The 19,984-nt window shown below is 41.3% G+C and overlaps 1 protein-coding gene across 1 annotated transcript in view; it reads left to right on the forward strand.

Moving 5' to 3' along the window:
* The window catches only part of PREX1 (phosphatidylinositol-3,4,5-trisphosphate dependent Rac exchange factor 1), a 224,717-nt gene extending 212,607 nt beyond the window's left edge, over positions 1-12,110 (forward strand). Inside the window, exons 31-40 of the mRNA XM_081867463.1 lie at positions 888-929; positions 1,342-1,559; positions 2,935-3,034; positions 4,008-4,151; positions 4,703-4,817; positions 5,623-5,689; positions 7,146-7,333; positions 8,427-8,529; positions 9,135-9,202; positions 10,615-12,110. Of these exons, the coding sequence (XP_081723589.1) occupies positions 888-929; positions 1,342-1,559; positions 2,935-3,034; positions 4,008-4,151; positions 4,703-4,817; positions 5,623-5,689; positions 7,146-7,333; positions 8,427-8,529; positions 9,135-9,202; positions 10,615-10,657 (1,088 nt within the window). The 3' untranslated portion in view covers positions 10,658-12,110. The remainder of the gene's footprint in view (positions 1-887; positions 930-1,341; positions 1,560-2,934; positions 3,035-4,007; positions 4,152-4,702; positions 4,818-5,622; positions 5,690-7,145; positions 7,334-8,426; positions 8,530-9,134; positions 9,203-10,614) is intronic.
* Positions 12,111-19,984: the final 7,874 nt, after the last annotated feature.

The raw sequence follows: 19,984 nt of genomic DNA on the forward strand, positions 1-19,984 counted from the left end.
GTCTGACTTTTGCCTCCTTCCTAGTTTGTGCACGTGAACAATTGTTTTCTTGGGGCCAGGATTTGTCAGGGCTCCAACCTGGAACTTGTTTTTGGTGCAGTTTCTGAATGCTGGAAACTTACGAAGTGATTTCAAAGAGTATGTGCAGAGCAACTTCTCCTTCCCATTAAGTAACCATATCTAGCCCATGCATAGCTGAGAAAAAGGGCAAGGCCTTCTAGAACAGTGGTCCCCAAACTTTCATCCTCATGGTCAACTTGAAAATTGCTGGGAGTTTTAATTGACCACATAAAAGTTTTTTCCTGCCTGCTGTAGCAATGGCAATGTGCTGTGCTAAATTGCTGCATGATTTTTAATTGCATTTTCATTGCTTCTTTAATTTAGTACGTTGTATTTTATCGTATTACAATTGGAATATATGGAATTCAATAGAATTCAGTTTATAAGTGCTCTTCACTGACGAGCTGCAGACCAACTAAATGAAGCCTCAGTTTGGGAACTCCTGTTCTAGGCTAAGGGGTGCCATTCCCAAGTCTGCTTGTATTTCAACATCTCTTACAGCCAGTGTGGTGCAGTGGTTAAGAGCGATAGACCTGTAATCTGGTGAACTGGGTTCGCGTCTCCGCTCCTCCACATGCAGCTGCTGGGTGACCTTGGGCCAGTCACACTTCTTTGAAGTCTCTCAGCCCCACTCACCTCACAGAGTGTTTGTTGTGGGGGAGGAAGGGAAATGGAGAATGTTAGCCGCTTTGAGACTCCTTCGGGTAGTGATAAAGCGGGATATCAAATCCAAACTCTTCTTACTGGGACTTATCACTTAGCTAAGTGGAATGTGATTATGCTCACTTGTTTTTAAAAAATGTTTTATCTTTGTCTTTCCTTTCTAGATGGCAAGAACCAGCTGCTTTTGGCATTGCTGAAATGTACAGGTAAAGCAGCTCCTTGATTTGCTGCTGTTTGCAAATGACCCCTTAGGTGCTATAGGGACAGGTGTGCAGAGAAAAAGTCATTAAATGTTAAACACTGTAAATTTGATAGTGCTGTGGTGTTGGCAGAACAACAGTTATTATCCTTGCATATCACATCAGTGATAACTGGACATCCTTTTATAGGCCAACAGTCCTTCCGTTCCCATGTGCTCTGTGTTGTGGGAAACTGAGCATTCCTTTGGGGGAAAACATGGATGTAGATTGGAAGCTTTTGTTGCTTGGGTTACTATGGTGCACCTTACACAGTGCACATGAAGGGAATAGGAAATATGGGACCGTTGCTGGGCATTGGGCTCATGCCATGAAGCAAATGATAACTCCTGATTCCTGTGTGTTCTCCTCTCTCTCCCAGACACTGAGCTGCAGCTGAGACGAGATGCGATTTTCTGCCAGGCTCTGGTGGCTGCCATTTGCACGTTCTCCGAGCAGTTACTGGGGGCTCTCAACTACAGATACAATAACAACGGGGAGTATGAAGAGAGCAGCAGGGAAGCCAGCAAGAAGTGGTTGGAGCAGATAGCGGCCACGGGGGTGTTGCTCAACTACCAGTCTTTGCTCTCCCCCTCCGTGGTAAGGGAGGACTACAGTTTGCTACCTAATAAATAAGGAACTTTACAGTCTTCTTCTTACCCATCTCCTGACCAAGTTGTTTTGCCTGCCCTGGATACATTTTAAGGCTGTGAGAAATTTGAACTGCCTTTATTTGCTGTATATTATTGTTTCCTTTAAACATAAATGGGCCCTGGGAATGTTCTCTTATGCTACTGTGAAGGAGGCCCGGGCCAACTTTCGGTTCAAAATCTGTGTTGACTCGCTTTAGTGCTCCTAAGATGTGAGAAATATAATGGGCATGTACACGTCCTGTGAATTTTTTTTGATGGGTTGCATGTTGCTTATTCACGTGGTTCTTCAGAACCCACGTGCATTCCAATCTGAGGTGGGTGGTATTGCGACCGTTTTATTCGTCCAGGGTTTGTCTGAGAGATGACCAGCTGCAAAGCAGAACAGAGTTAACTTTTCATAGTTAAGAGGGAATTTTAGTAAATGCAGATCAGTGGAAGAGTGTGTCCTTTGCATGCAGAATGTCCCAGATTCAATACCTGACATTTTGAGGCAAGTCTGGAAGACCTCTGTTTGAAATCCATGAGAGCCACCAGTCACATGGACCAGTGGTCTGATTAAGAATATGTCAGTTCTTACATTCCAAACCTTTTTTAAAACAAAAACAACCCCCCCTGCATTACATACTCCCATAATTCCCTATTCCATGAAACTATTAAAAGTACAGGAGGCCTGTCTCGTCTGGCTTTGGGACAAAAGTAAGATAGATGTACATGTGTGGTTAGACTAAAAGTGGACCCCATGTTGCAGGTAGTACTAAAAGGTGGGCCCTGCGTCTGAAAAAGTTGAATACTGGTGCTGCGTAGAGAGCACTGCAGGAAAGGCAATGATGGGTGGCAAATTGTGTGGTGTCTTCTGTCCTCTGCTGGTGAGAAGCTGTATCTTGCATCAAATGTGTGTGCAAAAAAAAAAGTGTGTACACATCAAAAGCAGGAAGAAGGAAGAGGGAAGCATGGTTAGGCTATATAGATGGGATATATGGAAATGGAATACCTTGAAAAATGATGCTAAAATTATGGCTGGAAGGATATTCATCATGTTTTTTGCACAGAGATTGGTACTTCCTTTTTTGCTGGAATATTTTTCATTTTAAAAGAACAGTGAGGTAGGGAAATTAAATATGCAGTGTAAAAGATGGGATGAGATGCAGCCTTAACCAAAATCATGTGGCAGAAAACACCCTTTGGCTGATACTTGTGTTGCTTAAGTTTTTTTGGGGGGGGGGGAATCTATCTTTCTTCTCACGATTCCTTCAGAAAAGGGGCGTGTGTGTTCTTATTTGCAGCCCGTCTAACTTTCCCTATTTATTTATTTTCTCAATCAGAAAGAGGAACGAACCATGCTGGAAGATATTCAAGCCACTTTGTCAGAGCTGGACAAAGTTGCTTTTTATTTCAGGCAACTGGATGAGTGTTTCGTTGCAAGTGAGTTCATGCCTTTTCTTTGTGCCTTATTTTCCTGTATTTTTTCCTGCAGTGCACTGACATATCCCCTGTGTGTCCCATTGACTTAGTCCACAAAGACTGTGGACTTGCACTAAAAACTGCAAAAGTTGCAATTTTGGCTGAAACCCAACAAGAGCGTTGCTAATCTTTTAAATGTAATTTATTTTTATTTATTTATTAAATTTTATTAAATACAAAAAAGAAAAGAATATCAAATAAGAAAAGAAATAAAGAAACAGATTTCATATATATACACATGAACACAATTATTTATACATCTGTAAAGCAGTATTCAAAAAAAAGAAGGAAAAAAAGAGAATAAAAGAAGAAAGAAAAGTTAAAAATAGAAATTTAGAGAATAGAAAAGTGTTCACCATAAACAACAATTTCAGATCTATACTTGCATACAATTTTATATTTCCATCTTGCAAAATATCAGTCTTAATTAAAATGTTTTAAAAGACTTCCACCGTTTACGCCGCAGGTCTTTTATACATCAGTCACCATAAAACTCTGTTCTTCATATCCTTTCTGTAAGTTTTCCTTAATTTCTCACTTTACGTTCTTTATATTCTTCACAAGATTAGTCCAAACACAACCAGATTTTGGTAGTTGAGCCCTGGTTTTGTAAGTATTCATTTAGACCATCCCACTGTTTCTTGACCATGTTCTTGGGTTTTCTCTTTATTAAATCCGGCAGTTTAGCTAACTCCAGATAATCTTTTAAATGTAATTTAATTCAACACTTTGCTTTGTTTTGTTGCTGGTTGTTTTATAATGTTGGTACTATAGTAATGAAGTAGAGCGTGAACAGGGCATGTTTTTCTCACCAGTAACCATCCCTCTCATATGAGCTGGATAAGGAAGCAAGAGTTATAAGAAAGAGGATGGAACTTTCAGGAGAGCTTAAGCTACAGTACCTCTTATTGTACCTGTCTTTTTGTTCCCCCAGATACCCATGTCTTCTACCATGTTGAAGGCAACAGGCAGGTTTTGAAGGTTTTCTTTTACTTAGACAGCTACTACTTCTCCAAACTGCCTTCCCGGTTTCAGAACGGAGGGAGCCTGAAGCTGCATGCTGTGCTCTTCACAAAAGGTACAGGCGAAATTCTGTTTGTTCGTTTTTTTCCTTTAAGCCACTGACTATAATGTAATTGGGGTGGATGATGCTCGTAATCGAGCCTTATGTGATAAAGATGAATGTTGCCCTCAGCTCTTGGCTCTTTGGCAGCTTATTAAATCTGCAAGGCAAAGTCTGAGACAGTGTAAATTAAATTTAAGGAAGCTTAAACCTAATCTGAAGCAGGTAAAATATGCCAGTTAGAAAACCGTTTCACAATGCTGACAGGATGAGGGTAAGCATAAGGTCAGGCACATTGAGCTTATTTTGTAATCTGCACATATGCATGGGCCTTCCATGTTATTGGACTCTCAGTCTCAGCACCCCATCTGTGAAATGGGTGCAATGGCAACATGCCTCATGGGGCCATGGTGAGGGAGAGTAAAGATCAGGATTGTAAACCACTTAGCATTCTAAGAAGTCTAGTGTACTTTCACACTGTATAATAGTGGTGGTGACAGAAGAAATAAAAGAAACGGGTGAGCTTTATAATGAATACATGATGTTTTTCATTAAAATCATTACAGCCCTTGAAAATCTGGAAGGCCAGTCCCAGCCAAATAGTTCCTCTCTAGAAGAGCTCCAGCAGCAAATTAATTCCACCTCTCTTGAGAAGGTGCAGCAGTATTATCGCAAACTCAGGTATTGTGGCATCAAAAGAATGTTGTTTGTTGGCAGCCTTTGTACTCAACATTATTATTGTTATTAAGATTTTATCAGTCTGGGTGGTTCTTTACATGGTAGCATACATGAAGGCCGGTCCCTGCCACAGGATGCTTGCCACCTGAGCCTGTTCATTTGAGAGAAAATCCATACATTTGAATTGAGATTTTCTTAATTTAAGTTTTGTTTGGGTGCTAAATAAAAGAAAGAGAACCTTTTAAATGTACATAGTACAAAAAGAAAGAGAGAAAGCAATTGGAGCCGGGATGCAAATGTTCTTGTAACTGATTCTGGTTTCATATGCTGGTTTGTAAACAGCACTTTAAACATCTTTCTGAATTTGGATGGCATGCCATAGTGTGGATTAACAAGGCCAGGATACAGTATAAGCATCAAAGCCAGATGCCGGAAGGGAGAATGAAAAGTGAGGGCAAAGCTCATTCTCAGGCCAATAAAACATGATTTATTGGTCCCAAGATTGTAATGTGCGAATGGGGTCATAGTTGTTTACCTGACATTTTGTGTGGGGAAACCCAACACTATGAACCCTTTAAAATAGTAGGAGAAGCCAGTAACAGCTTCTGACTATGAGCTGGACCATGTTTAATAGAAGTAAAGAGTCTTATAATTCTGGCACCATTCCTTGGGCCACAGAAACATATTTGATAGGCCACATCTAGCCTTCCATTGACATGTTCCTCAGCCATGCCCCTTAGGAAGAAACATCTAGGATTGCTTGAAACTTGAAGACCACAAGCTAATACAGCTTATTTCTTATTTTCAGGACTTTTTACCTTGAGAGATCCAACCTGCCTACAGATTCCAACACCACAGCTGTGAAGATTGATCAGGTACAGAAACCACAGTTCTGGCATATGTGCAATACAGTGGTACCTCAGGTTACATACGCTTCAGGTTACATACACTTCAAGTTACAGACTCCGCTAACCCAGAAATAGTGCTTCAGGTTAAGAACTTTGCTTCAGGATGAGAACAGAAATCGTGCTCCAGTGGTGCGGCAGCAGCGGGAGCCCCCATTAGCTAAAGTGGTGCTTCAGGTTAAGAACAGTTCAGGTTAAGAACGGACCTCCGGAACCCGAGGTACCGCTGTAAGTGCAAACTTCCAAACCGAGCTGAGGTCAGGAGCAACCAGTGCTCCTTATTTCTAGGAGAAGCTGGCTGTGCACAGCACTGGTTGGCTGGCCCATGTGGCAGTCACAAAGCCACTTCTCTCTTGGCTGCCTATCCTTCTGTGTAGAGTTGGGGTGAGCAGGCTGCAGGAGTTTGGGATCTGCTAGCTGTTTTACTAGAACCGTGAGATTATGCTTGGCTGAAGCATGGAGAAGGGTCATAGGAATCCACATTGGAGTCAGAGCCTGGAATATATATGATGGTAGAGGAGCAAGGAAAGAGGGAAGCAGACTTCACACGGCAAAAGCCACGCCTGACGGAGGTCCATCTGCCTTCAGCAGCCCTAAATCTAATATGAACCCCATTAGTTCATATCTGCAGTTTCTCAAACGTCCTCTGGACCTCCTCACACATTTAAGTTTTTCAAATGTACATTTAAAAAGGTAAAAGATAAATTTGACAAACAAACAGTAGCCACAGATCCCTGTTGAGTGTAGACTCAATTGCCAGTTTAGGTTTGTTGCAGTGCCTGTGTAAAATGCCGCCCCGAGTCCCCATTAACCCATTTAAAAGGAGCAAACTATATTTACTTAAGACTGCCATGTTTGGACCTCCCCACGTAACTTTCTTTTTTGTGAAAGAACCTACAAGGCCTCCTGATTTGGACTGGGGGCAGAGGCTTAACCCTTGCTGCAGCCCCAATCTAGATTTCCTCCTGAAGCTACTAATAGCTATGGGAAATAAAGCTTACTGGCTTAACATTTTAAACTTGTAAATTTTCCCTTATGTCCCTAATAATGTAAACAAGGGGTGTAATGGTTTTTTTAAAAAATAGTTTTTGATAAAAATGATCAAATAAACAAGGAAAAGTATATATAGCGTCTGATGTTGCACAAGGAAAGATTTAGACACCATCCCCAACTCACCCCCATGCTCTGGCCCTGATATCGTTGCTTTTACAAAAAAGAAAACTATTCTGGGAGTGCCAGTGTAATGTATAGTTTGGCCTTAAACCCCCTATGGCAAACAACAATTTCAACTTACCATTTTGGAAGCTGCTCTGATGAATGGTTGTTGGTATAAGCATTTAGACTGGGTATAACTGAGGGCGGGGGGGGGGGGGGCTGTAGGTACAGATGCTTCACTGTAGCATTCTTCCTTTGTATTCTTTTGTAGCTTATCCGTCCCATCAATGCAATGGATGAGCTTTGCAGACTAATGAAATCTTTTGTCAGCACAAAAGGCAGCCAGTCGGGATATTCCAGTAGTTACGTAGCAGGAGCTGGACTGCTGCCTATATCCTCTGAGCTCTGTTATCGCCTCGGAGCCTGCCAGATTGTAATGTGCGGCACTGGAATGCAAAGGTGAGAGCTTTTAAATCAAAACAAATGTTGTGTTCCTCTGGAATGAACATTTTTTGAAAGTGACCTACTGGTAGAGATCCCTGGGCTCTGCCATTGCAAGTGGGGATTCACATGACTGAATGCTTCGTCATTCAAAAATAGAAACAATCCCTCTGTATATAAAACTTGGATGTCAGGGAGAATATAGCATCCCGTTTTCTGTGTTGTTTGTTGGTTTGTTGTTTTTGCATGGAGAAATCATGTGAGGCACCATCTACAGACACATGTTTCAGCACCGGACCTAAGTTATTTAGGTTCATTTTCTGCTTCTCAGAGGAGGTGACTCTGGAATAAATTAGTTTATCCCTTCACCTTTGGCCTGCTTGAACTTTGAATGCATGGGGTACCTTTAACATACTTACATGATTATTTGTTTCTGCTACTTTACCTTTCGCTTGATTTGTCCAGAGTTCCACATTTTTGTTTCCATTTTGCAAGCAAAGTTAAAACGCTCACCATGAAAACTATCATGAAAACAATATAAAGCTGGATTAAAAACAGTAATGATAAACTGTAAAGATTTGCCATTTAAAACAGAAATAAACCAATGCAGCTTTCAACTGGAACTCAGAGAAAACAGGACCTTTGAAATGAAAGAACGGTTTTGAAAATTGGTTTTGCTGGTGGGTGGGTGGGTGGGTGGTGGAAACCAACAACCTCAGATGGAAGAATCCAAAGGGACAGGGAGGAATGAGGTGCAGCTGCTTGTCCTTTGAAAATAAACTGTACTAGCTACAGGGTTTGCATAGCTTTTCTCCCACACTCGGGAAGAACAGGGAGCTGTTGAAACCTGCAGATCCACAGCCCATCCTGACATGCCTCCTTTTTGTTCTATCTGACATCAGAGTGGAGAGTGGAGATGTCCTGGATGTAGAAGAGGGTTTGTAGGTAGGCGCCTTGCGAGGTCAAATCTCACTGTCTGAGAGTGGACCTTTCTATCCACCCTCAGATAGGGGGATCCAAAAGTCCTGTGGCCCAGGGACCATAGGATCGCCACTTTATACGAATAGGCATTTGACTCCTGGAAGTGACATTCCTTATGTTCTGTTTTTAGGAGTACGTTGAGTGTGTCCTTGGAACAAGCAGCTATATTGGCTCGAAGTCACGGACTCCTGCCTAAGTGTATCATGCAGGCAACAGACATCATGAGAAAACAAGTAAGCCTTTATGAAGGGTTGAATGCAAAAAGAAGAAAACAGGAACTGCAAATATTTCAAACGGGGCATTTTTGTGTTTATCCAAAGGATGTAGATTGTGCTCGAGTCCTAAACCCTTAGATTTTCACATGCAGAATGTCAGTATGTTCCATTACATTAATGGTATCCAAAAACAGGCATAGTAGAAAAATAAGCTGATTGCAAATATTTATGCTTAAAGGGGCAGTGGTCCATACCACGTTTGTACTCAAAGTCCTGTGCATGGTGTCCATATTCTTGTTTTCATTCTGTTTAATAATACTAATAATACCAATAATAAATAAAAATAAAAATAAATACCCCACCACTCTGGGCGGCTTACAGCATATATATTGTGATAATCTTACAGTGTTGGGCTGGAGCAGTTGCAGAGTGCTTTGGGAATCCTTTCATCTTAAGTAAACACAGATGACTAATGGACTACCTTGGTGCTTTCAAAAGCTGGTAGCTGAAGCTAGAGTGCTTTCAAAGAAAAGTAATATATTTGTCTTTCAGGGTTTTTCTCCAGGGCTGCACTCTCTTGCTCGTACTGCCAACACACCACCTAATGTTTTTTGTTTCTTTAGGGACCAAGAGTTGAAATCTCTGCAAAAAATCTGAAAGTGATGGATCAGATGCCACAGTCTGCACCCCGGTAGGCGACTCTATACAGCAAGGATTTCACCTGAAGAAATGCATCTTCAGATTTTTGTATATACACACATATGATTCTGTGATATTAGGGAATGGGGAAACGTTCATTCAGTTCCCTTTTTACGGCAGGCGAACCCCAACAAATACTCCCAGACTTGCCTGGGGATCAAAATACAAATCCCAGTTGGATTGCTCTTCCATATTTTGCTGTGTAGTTTCAGTGCAAAAAAAAGAAGTATTTTTCATTAGGAAGCACACAAAATGTGTGCTTTACAAATGAATGCATTGAAAAATGTGCTTCTTACATAGAGATATGTACAAAATGCATGCAGCTTAAATGAAGGGCTTTGTACTTAAAAAAAAGAAAAGAAAGAAAACTGCAGAAACCAGGAAGGAAAGGATCTCTGAGTTGAGCACAAGTGACATGGATTGTTGCAACTCAGTCCATCCCTAATATTACATAGGCATTTAACACTGCTCCAATCTAGTGTATACTGTGCTTTACAGATTGCAGCAGGGTTTTTATAGCTGTTCTTCAAGTCATTTCACACTCTTCCTAGCCCTTTTGGGTAGTTCCAGGGCTTGTTTTCAGCCAGAACTCTGTTCTGGCACCTCTGTTTCTAGAAAAATAGCAACGGGTAGCTCCATTTGTGTAAAATAAATTTGTAATGGTTATCTTTCGGCTGTCAGGGCATTGTCAGCTGCCTGAGGAATGGCGAGATGCTGCAGTAGCAGAACTGACAACTGATAAGCAAAGATAATTCATAAGCTAATGCTTTGGCTATGGGCTACAGCAAGTGTTTTAAAAAGCAGTCTGATCATTAAAATGATTTATGTCAAAATGCGTTTTAAGAAGTAAGAAGCACGTGGATTTTGGACTTAGAGATGTTTAAGCGCTGAAGGAAGGTTACCCAAAACAATATCAGAGGACTGAAGAATGGTTTATCCAAAGCCACCACTCATGGCTTACAAACCCAGGGGATCTGGAGTGGAGAGGATTGCCTGTCATACTCTTCCTGTCGCCACTCCCACCCTCCTCTTTGTGTTGGCAGTGTCACTGTTGCCCTTAGATGGAAATCACTTGATATTTATTTTAACTACTTTTGTTGCACAGTCATACCTTGGATCCTGAACACCTTGGTACTCGGATGTTTTGGCTCCCGAACTCCACAAACCCAGAAGTTTGCAAACATTCTTAGGAAGCCAAATGTCCGACGGAGCTTCTGCGCCTTCCGATTGGTTGCAGGAGCTTCCTGCAACCAATCAGAAGCTGCGCTTAGGTTTCCGAACATTTTGGAAGTCGAATGGACTTCCGGAACAGATTCCGTTCGACTTCCAAGGTATGACTGTATTCCATTGGCCATTAGCGTCCCTTTTGTAACATCAACTTTTTTTTATGTCACGCCTTTACAGAATCTACAAGTTGTGTCAACCCCCTGCAGATGGAGATTTATAGAAGTGAAGGAAACTCCCATGTCCCGGAATCACAGAAGCGTTCAGCAGAGAGCAATGCTTCCTGAGCACTGATCCTGCCTTTTGCCCATGGTGCTGAGTCCAGAAGAGAGAGGAGGGTTGTGGGTTCTGTGCTTCTAGGCAGTCTGGTGCACTAAAACTGCCTTTCCACGCATCTCCTGCCTTTTTATATAGGCAGGCCTGGTTGCCCTGTTTTGCGGTTGGTTGCTGCAGGAGTTCTGAAACTGAGGAATGACTTCTGCCCAGTACCAGGAAGGATATCACAGGAGGACAAAACGCTGTGATAAGGAATTGATTGCGGTGCTGACTGGACATTGTGGACTTAGCAAATCTAAGTGAAGCACATCATCTACCTGTCATGCTGTTTTGGACTCTCATCCAGTTTCCTGCACAGTGTTGGCTAGTGGCCTTGAACAAGAGCCTCACAAACACTCTTTTTAAAAAGAAAAACACACCAACTTGCACTTTGAAATTGTGAATAGCACACACCTCTGGTTTGTTCAAAGGAGCCATTTTCCACTTCAGCCAGACTCTACTCCACAGAGTGCACATTCCATAGGACTTTCTACGAGAATTTCCTTTTAACTTTTACTGTAAAGTTCAGGGTTTGCAATTAACACTTTTTACTAATGGTCCATTATGTATTCTGGAAATACAACAATATTTTACAAGGGAGATTTAGCAATGAAGGATTCTTTCTGAAATGGAAAGATATGATGAAAGGGGAAGCAACCACAGCTCTGTTTTCCAGTAATTTGAACAGCTGAGCATTTTTGAAGCAAGGACAAAACTATACTTATTTATGTGGAATGGAGTATCTGTTTCGGAACTTTTTCCTTATACACAAGGTTTAAATTTAAGAAGTATTTGTTTCAAATGGGGCCAATAATGCTGGCAGATACGTAGTAGATCTCAGTTCACTGAAAATATTGTTACGTTATTTAAAACCTTGCAGTATTTAAGTAGTCTTTAATACATTTTTTTAAAGAAAAGAAAAGAAAATAGATTACAGCGGGTTGTAAGTTAAAATGAAATCATGGTTGTATATATAATGTACTTTATTTTCCCCTGTTTTAGAATTGTTTTCTGTTTGATCAGTATTATCATTAGCAGAGTAATTTGCTTCCAAATTACTTGCTACAATGTAATGAAAAATATCAGCAATCTCAGGCCAGAAGTAACATTATTTTGGAGTGAGTGCCTTAAATGAATCATCCATGTTGACCCAGATACAAAAAAAATTAAGGGGCATAAAGACAAAACTAACATTCTTCTATATCATAATAGACTAAAAAGCCATAGTCTCCTCTGAAATGCTTTTCGTTGGGCATGCATGGAAGTTCCTTAGAGTTGCTTCTGTAATCTAGCACACAGAAGAGGGATATTTTGATTTTGGCTTAAATAGGGCATTTAATAAACTCCAATGTTTCCTAACAGTCCAATCCTTCATTTATTGTGTTACATTGAAAACTGTATGTTCCTACTCTGGTTGAGGAAGGCATTTAAAGCAGCAGCAGCCTTGACTTTTAAATGATGGAGAATGGTTACTGGGAAAAATGAACATTCAACAATAAATGAGCCTGAGACCCTGGCTTATTCTGGCAATCTTGTTGATTCGAAATAATACAGTGCATTAAAAATAAAATAAAAAGGACTGGAGTGGCGTCAGCAACCACTAGGTGGCAGCCGTAGGCTTGCCAGTGGAAATTTCTGCACAACTCTTCTAGCAAGGCTGAATTAACAAATATATTTAGCAAACTACAGTTTGAGGCCTAGCTGAAACTAGTAGAATTATATGCTGCATTTCCCCAGCAAATGTACCCATCCTGCTTGTCGCATCTTGGACGCTACAGCTTAAAAATTGTGGTTTAAAATAGCTTCAGCGGCAGGAGAACAAATGTAATAGAGAAGATATCACAAGGAGCGTGTATTTAGGTGCAAAGCGGAGATGGAAGCTGTCTTTGAATGCTGGGATGGGAAAAAGCATGATCTGAATCAGAGATTTGCATCCATCTTCAATATTGCTTTGTTGTTGTTGTTGTTTAGTTATTTAGTCGTGTCCGACTCTTCATGACCCCATGGACCAGAGCACGCCAGGCACTCCTGTCTTCCACTGCCTCCTGCAGTTTGGTCAGACTCATGTTAGTAGCTTCGAGAACACCGTCCAACCATCTCATCCTCTGTCGTCCCCTTCTCCTTGTGCCCTCCATCTTTCCCAACACCGGGGTCTTTTCCAGGGAGTCTTCTCTTCTCATGAGGGGCCAAAGTATTGGAGCCTCAGCTTCAGGATCTGTCCTTCCAGTGAGCACCATTAATTGATCTCAGCTCTTTCCATTTCATTCAGACCTCTGTGAAGACTTGAGTCATATATTTAAGTTCAGGATTTTATTTTCAACCCGTGCTGATGGTTTGTCACGTCAAGCATAGTTTGTCATGTGTCTCAGCAACTAGACCCATTTCTGTCGCTCTTTGTTATGATTAAAAGCAAATACTCCAAGATGGGCTCCTAGATGCAGCATTGCTGTTGCATCTCCCAAGAAAATAAGCTCTGCCTCTCCTTAACCCTATGCAATCATTCTTTGATCCAATGTCAGTTCAAGGCATAGGAGCCAACTCCTAGGGGCTGTGTGGGCTTTGGTCCCCACAATAAGATATTTGTAAGGCTGATGGGCATTCCCATTCAATTGGGGTGTGTGCAGTGCATCATGTGATCGATTATGGGGGGCAGAGTTTACCTGGGCCCCTGCAATATTTTATTGTCACCACTGGCTCAAGGAGTGTTTTTCTTTTTGTGTGTGGGGGGGGAGTCCTCTTGGTCAAAACATCCGTGGGACCCCACCCTTGACACCAATATTGCTGCCTGTCTATTTGCTAATAAACGCCACATCTTGGAGAGTGAGGACAAGGTATGTAAAGGGCCACACTCATCCTTGTTCCTTTCAATGCTTGTTTACTCAGGGCGCAGGTGAACTGGCAGCAAGAGCGAAGCACGGAGGAAGCTGCCTTATATTGAATCATGCTTAGCAATATCTGCACTAACTAGTGGTGACTCTCCAGAATTTCAGTCAGGGATCTCTTACAGCCCTATCTGGAAATGACACGGATGAAGCCTGTTATTCCCGTGAGAAGGGGGAGCAGAGAGGGTCAGGATGCTCCAGGGATTGGCACTGAGTCCCTTATTGGTCTTGACAGAGTCCCAACTATACCAGCTCCTGACACCAACCTTACTTTGGCCCCTCAAGAAGTACAGATATAATGGAAGATTTCACACACAGCCAATCTCACAATAAGCTACATGGGAAATGGATGAAACCTTTTTCTTTACATCTCAAGCCAGGTGTTCCACTGCTATCAAAAAGCAGTTCCCATATAATAATCCACTTTAGGATTGCTGGCCTTTTCACATTTTCACTCCCTTATTCTTCTACGAGCATGAGGAGAGAACAAAAACTAGTCCTGCCAAAACCTCTGTGTGGAAAAGAATGATATGCTGGAGGCAAAAAAAAACAAAAAAAACAAAAAAAAACCACATTAGGAAAAGCATTGCCAACCCAACAGAAAAGTTATCAGTGATTGAATGCAGATTGGGTGCATTAAAAATCAGCTCTGCTTCAGCAGCTCAATGGGCCTTCAACATCTCACTGTGTGAGATCTGGCATTTGGTTCAGAAGCTGTATTACTGTGATTTAAGCTTTATTTTGAAAAGCCCTTCTCACCAGATCTGCAAGTATCTTTATCACTCACAGCAGGAGAGCTACATTGAAAATCTACAGCTATTTGCCTACATCAGGGGGCTGTGTGCAATTATATACACACCTTGTACATTATTATTGCACATTAATGTCATCCCTATTCAGCTCAATGGAGAGACCTGCAGTGGCACATGGCTACTTAAAAGTGAGTCCCATTGAGCTTAGTGGTAAGTAAGTATAGGATTGCAGCTCTGAGCATGAATGTACAGTAAGTTTCAACCCCCAATTTAAGCAAAACTTACCCAACTATTAAAATTTATTAATTTAATAATTAAATGCTAATGGCATCACCGAGCCAAGGCGAATTAAACATCTCATTTAAAGAAGCAAACACAATTTCCTCTCAGAAATGTAGTTCTACACCAAGCATTTGGATATTTTCATCATTGTTGTAATAAGCAGAGCTGAGAAGAACATTTTTTGACCATTAAACAGCAGTCTGCATCCTCTTGCCAGGTTGTTGTTTGTTTGTTGCCTGCCCTTCACCCTCAGGTCTCAGGATGGGTTACAACATCAAAACACAATATTAAAAAGTTTAAAACTACTTACAATCACAAAAATAAGGTGGGTCCTAAAAAATGTACTCCTCAAGTGTCAAAAGACACTGCAGTTCACTCAGGACAGTTGCTTCCCACCTGTGCAGAGGTATTTGAAATGAATAAATATGTGCAGATCCCTCTAAATGTTTGATTTTCAAAAAAACAAGTGTGTAAGTCAATGCTTGGATGATTTCTGGACGCCACTTAAAACGAAGCTTGCTTTAGAAGCACTCTGAGGCCTTTGAGCAGAGGGAATCAGAATTATTTCATTAGTTTCAAATTACTTACATGACATCTCCAGTAATTGCTATTTTGATAATTAAAAAAAACCAACAGTTTGATGTGGCTATATATCACTTGCCAGATGTAGATATTAAAACAGTATGTACAGGGTATGTTAATTTACTTCAGCTGTGAGAAGCTCTCCCAGCCTGATTCCTGTTGGGAAACAAAGACAGTTTGTGGCAGAGGGTGGCTTCTGTCTGTGTGGGAACCTCTGAGCTGTCACAAGCCATTTGCTTGTGAAGGGTTGGCACCCCCACAACATCTTCCTTCCATCACCAAACCAGATTGTAGCTTGGCCCCAAAACATGGTGTTGCAGAAGCAGAATGAGGGCTGTGGGCAGGGTAACGCACTCTGTTTTCCATTAGTTATCCTCACACCCTGTTTTCCATTACTTAACCGCAACTTTTTAAAGGGCGTGCGAAGAAAAAGAAGGATGCCCTCGTTGTCATAATGGGGATGTTGTCCCCAAATTCATGAAGGCTAAGGCTGTCAGTGTCTACTATAATGATGATGATGATGATGATTGATGATGATAACAATACAGTCATACCTCAGATTACAGCAGCTTCAGGTTGCGTTTTTTGGGGTTATGCACCTGCCGAAACCCGGAAGTACCGGAACGGGTTACTTCCAGGTTTCGGCAGTCGTGCATGCGCAGAATTGCTAAATTGCACTTTGTGCATGTGCAGAAGCGCCGAATCACAACCCGTGCATGCGCATATGCGCTGCTGCGGGTTGCGAATGCGCATCCCGCACGGATCACATTCGCAACCCAAGCGTCCACTGTAATTTATTATTTATACCCCACCCATCTGGCTGGATTTCCCCAGCCACTCTGGGCAGCTCCCAACAGACTTAAAAACGATAAAACATCAGTCATTAAAAACTTCCCTAAACAGGGTTGCCTTCAGATGTCTTCTAAAAGTCAGAAGGTTGTTTATTTCATTGACATCTGATGGGAGGGTGTTCCACAGGGAGGGTGCCACTACCAAGAAGGCCCTAGCCACAATGGCTACGCTCCGCCTCTGGTCAGAGGCGGAAGTGCTTCTAAATACCATTTGCTGGACTCTGAAGGAGGGAAGGGTGCTCTTGTGCTTGGGTCCTACCTTAGGGTTTTCCATTGGCGTCTGCTTGGCAGCTTTGAGTACAGGATGTTGGGCCATGGGCCTGATCCAGCAAGGTCTTCTTACCCTCTTATTGCACTGTGGGATATAGTGTTTGGATTTCATGGTTTCTTTAGAACCCCACATGGTATTAATGCCCCAAGGAAACGCTTGGGTTCCTCACCCAGCTTTTCCACTCAATGAAGTGTTACATTGTTCAAGCAAAGATGGAAGGACAGTGTGTGGGTCTCTTCCTGGAAAGGTCTCTCGGACATTATGCACAAACACCCAATGTTAAGATGCTTTTTTGAAAAGCCTAACCGTGGTAGTCACAACTGAGTAACTCAATACTAATTTCAATACCTACTTCCAGTGCTTTTTTTCTAAAAAATGTTTAGGGGTACTCTCATTTTGACTCAAGAAAATCACCATTTTATAGTTCAAATCGGTAAAAATAAATACAGTAAATGGACAAAAGTACAAAGATTCACAAAATGTTTGCAGTCATTAACAGTCGTCAACAGGTTTACCATACCCATTGAGTCAATCACCCATCTCCTACTACTATTCTGAGAAAAACTCCACCCCACCCTCCCACTATATATAAGGATCTTCTGTTTCAGTGTATCTGAAGAAGTGTGCATGCACACGAAAGCTTGTACCCAGAACAAACTTAGTTGGTCTCTAAGGTGCTACTGGACAATGTTTTATTTATTTTGACTGTGTCAGACCAACACTGCTACCTACCTGAATCTAAAATGTTTAGTGGTATGCGTACCCCTGCATCCTCCCGGAAAAAAAGCACTGCCTGCTTCCTTCCATGTGAAAACTCAGATGATGCAGTGCTTAGGAGGCTATTGCATCCCTTTCCTCCACTTTTGCTGAACTATTCCTTTGAGAAGAATATAATACCGTACGTCATTAGGAAGGTGACAGGTGCCCTTCCACTTCCAAGTCCTGCCCGTTTCCCCAGATGTTCAACCTTTTAATATAAATTTTATATGGCTAGTTATCAAATCAATATAAATGTGATATCAATTTTATGTTGTTGTTTTGAAAAAGTTTATTTTAGGGTATTATGTGACTGTCTTATTACTGTTAATATGGTGCAGTGAGTTTCAAAGTCACCCCAGTCTAAGGTATGGGTGCTACTCCTAAATGTTTGGGGTTGTCTCCCTGTATGCAAATATATGGAGAGCCGTTCTGTAGATTTAGCCTCTTTGACATCCAGGCTAGTGTTCAAAATTTCTTTGGTTTTTCCTATTGCGCCCCCCCCTCCCTTGCACCTGTAGCTTTTTCAATGACATAAAGTAGTATTACAGTCTTCTAATCTAGGCCCCAAGATTAATCAGAGGTGCTGAAATGGGGTTTCTTCTGACGTCCTATCACAGTGAAATACATTATTATTATTATTATTATTATTATTATTATTATTATTATTATTATTATATTGAATGTACATCCTGCCCTTAGTCTCAAAGATGCCCAGAGTAACAAACAAGTGATAAAACTTTAAAACAGTAAACCTGTCTTGAAAGGATCGGGGGGGGGGGTGATTCCATTACAGATGTAGACCAGAAAAGATATCAACTTAAAATGGTAAAAGAAGAAGTTCTCCACTAGATGCCAAAAAGGCAACAGAGATGGCACCTGTCTGGTGTTCAAAGAGAGGGAATTCGAAAGAGAAGGCGCCATGACACTGAATTCCTACATTGTGCTGAATTGACCTCCTGATAAGATGGTATCTGTAGGAGGCTATCACCTGGACAGCGCAGTGATTGATGAAATGCATAAGAGGTGAGATGATCTTAACTGAATTACTTAAGGAGACATAAATGTCAATTAGCTAGAAATGACTCCCCTTTTCCAGTCCTACATCTCCGTGCAAGAGAATGAAAGTTGCAATTCAGTGTACAGTTACACATGATGAAGCCCATCTAAAAGCAATCTGACTTGTGTATGTGGTTCTGTGCTGGATTGTGGCCAATGGCTTTGCTAATGGAACTCGATACCAGCAAACATTAGCCATGTAATGCCTTTTCCATTCACTCCCGTTGGCAGCAACGGTTTTGGGAATTATCTTATTATACATTAATTGATTTGCCTTTCAATAGACTTCAACTGCTTTCCAAGTTTTTCACATTAATTTTGCCTCCTGGGGCGGCCTATAAAGTCACTATTCTGGATAAAAGGCTCCTTCATGGTTTATCACACAGTAAATCTAACCACACAACACATTCTCCCCGCCCCCTGTTGGCATCACTAACACCTCATCAAACCTCACAATAAAAGCTTTAGCCTGTGAAACGTCTCACTAAGGCATGAGTTTAATGCAATGTGATTATGTCCTGATGCCGTTGTGTATTCTCCCCCACCCCGCCGACATAGCAGAAGAGATTCTATGGGCTCACACAAAAACCTTAGAATAGCACTTTCTGTACAAAAGCAGTTCTAATTGTTCCGTCAAAGTTATCATTTCTTCCTTGTCTAATTTCTTTTCAAGAAATATGAATAAGTAAGGTGACAAAGATCCATGCAGCGCTACAGAGGATGGTAATCTCTTTGAAAGGCATCCTTGTTTGAAGGGCTGTCTGGTCCAAGTCTGGCTTCAAGATAGAGCCATATGAAGAGAGAGTAGGGGGAAGCCTTGAAGGTGCCCATCATCTGGACAGCAGACTAAGCAGGCAGACCAACAGGTGACCCCACCTGCATGAGATGTATTAGATTTCTATTTACATTGCAACATGCAGTATAAATACTGCATGTAATTTTGCAGTAATTATTGTGCAGCAATTTTTTTCTGCAGTTGCATCTATACGTATACCTTAGCCTATGCTTATTATATACAAATCCCATGTCATTTTTCATCCTGTTTCGGTGATAACATTCTCCACATTCTCTTTTGACAGTACATAACTGGCCACTTTCAATTTAAAATTTAAAATTTAAATTTTTTGATTTTTAAAAATGTTTTAAATTTGTTGTTAGCCGCTCTGAGCCCAGTTTTCTGAACCGGGAAGGGCGGGGTATAAATAAAAATGTGTTGTTGTTGTTGTTGTTGTTGTTGTTGTTGTTGTTATTAGTATTATTATTATTATTATTATTTCAGCACTACTGCTGAGCAGGGCGGGTGGAATTTAACATGTTCCATCCAAAGTTAAACACTATTATGATCCCACAATAGTTCATCATCAATTGTAATCACTCCTTGGTTATCTTTCTCAACCCCCTCCCCGCCCACAGCAGTCAATATCTGTGTGATTATTTTCAGCCTGCAGAGGTACAGAAACTCTGAAGCTAAATATCTCAAATTGGCCAAAGGTTACAGGGTGGAATCAAACGTCTTTGAAAAATGCACACATTGAATATATAAAAGGCACAGTTACAACATATGCCAAAATTCCGGATTTTTGAAAAATTCTCCTGATGGTTGGAGTAGCCATTTCCAAACATTCCATAACTGAGTCTCCCCGCGTATAAATGATAAATGAAAAGCCCAAATTCAGTGGGCCTATGACTTACAATCATGTGTTTTTTTTAAGCACCCTGGGAGGCATGCACATATTTTAACTAAATTAATAACAAATATAGCGCACCAGCCAGGGTGGACACTCGGGCAAAGGGACTTTT

This window comes from Podarcis erhardii, assembly GCF_964252035.2.
Source record: "Podarcis erhardii genome assembly, chromosome: 6".
In the NCBI taxonomy this organism is placed as follows: domain Eukaryota; kingdom Metazoa; phylum Chordata; class Lepidosauria; order Squamata; family Lacertidae; genus Podarcis; species Podarcis erhardii.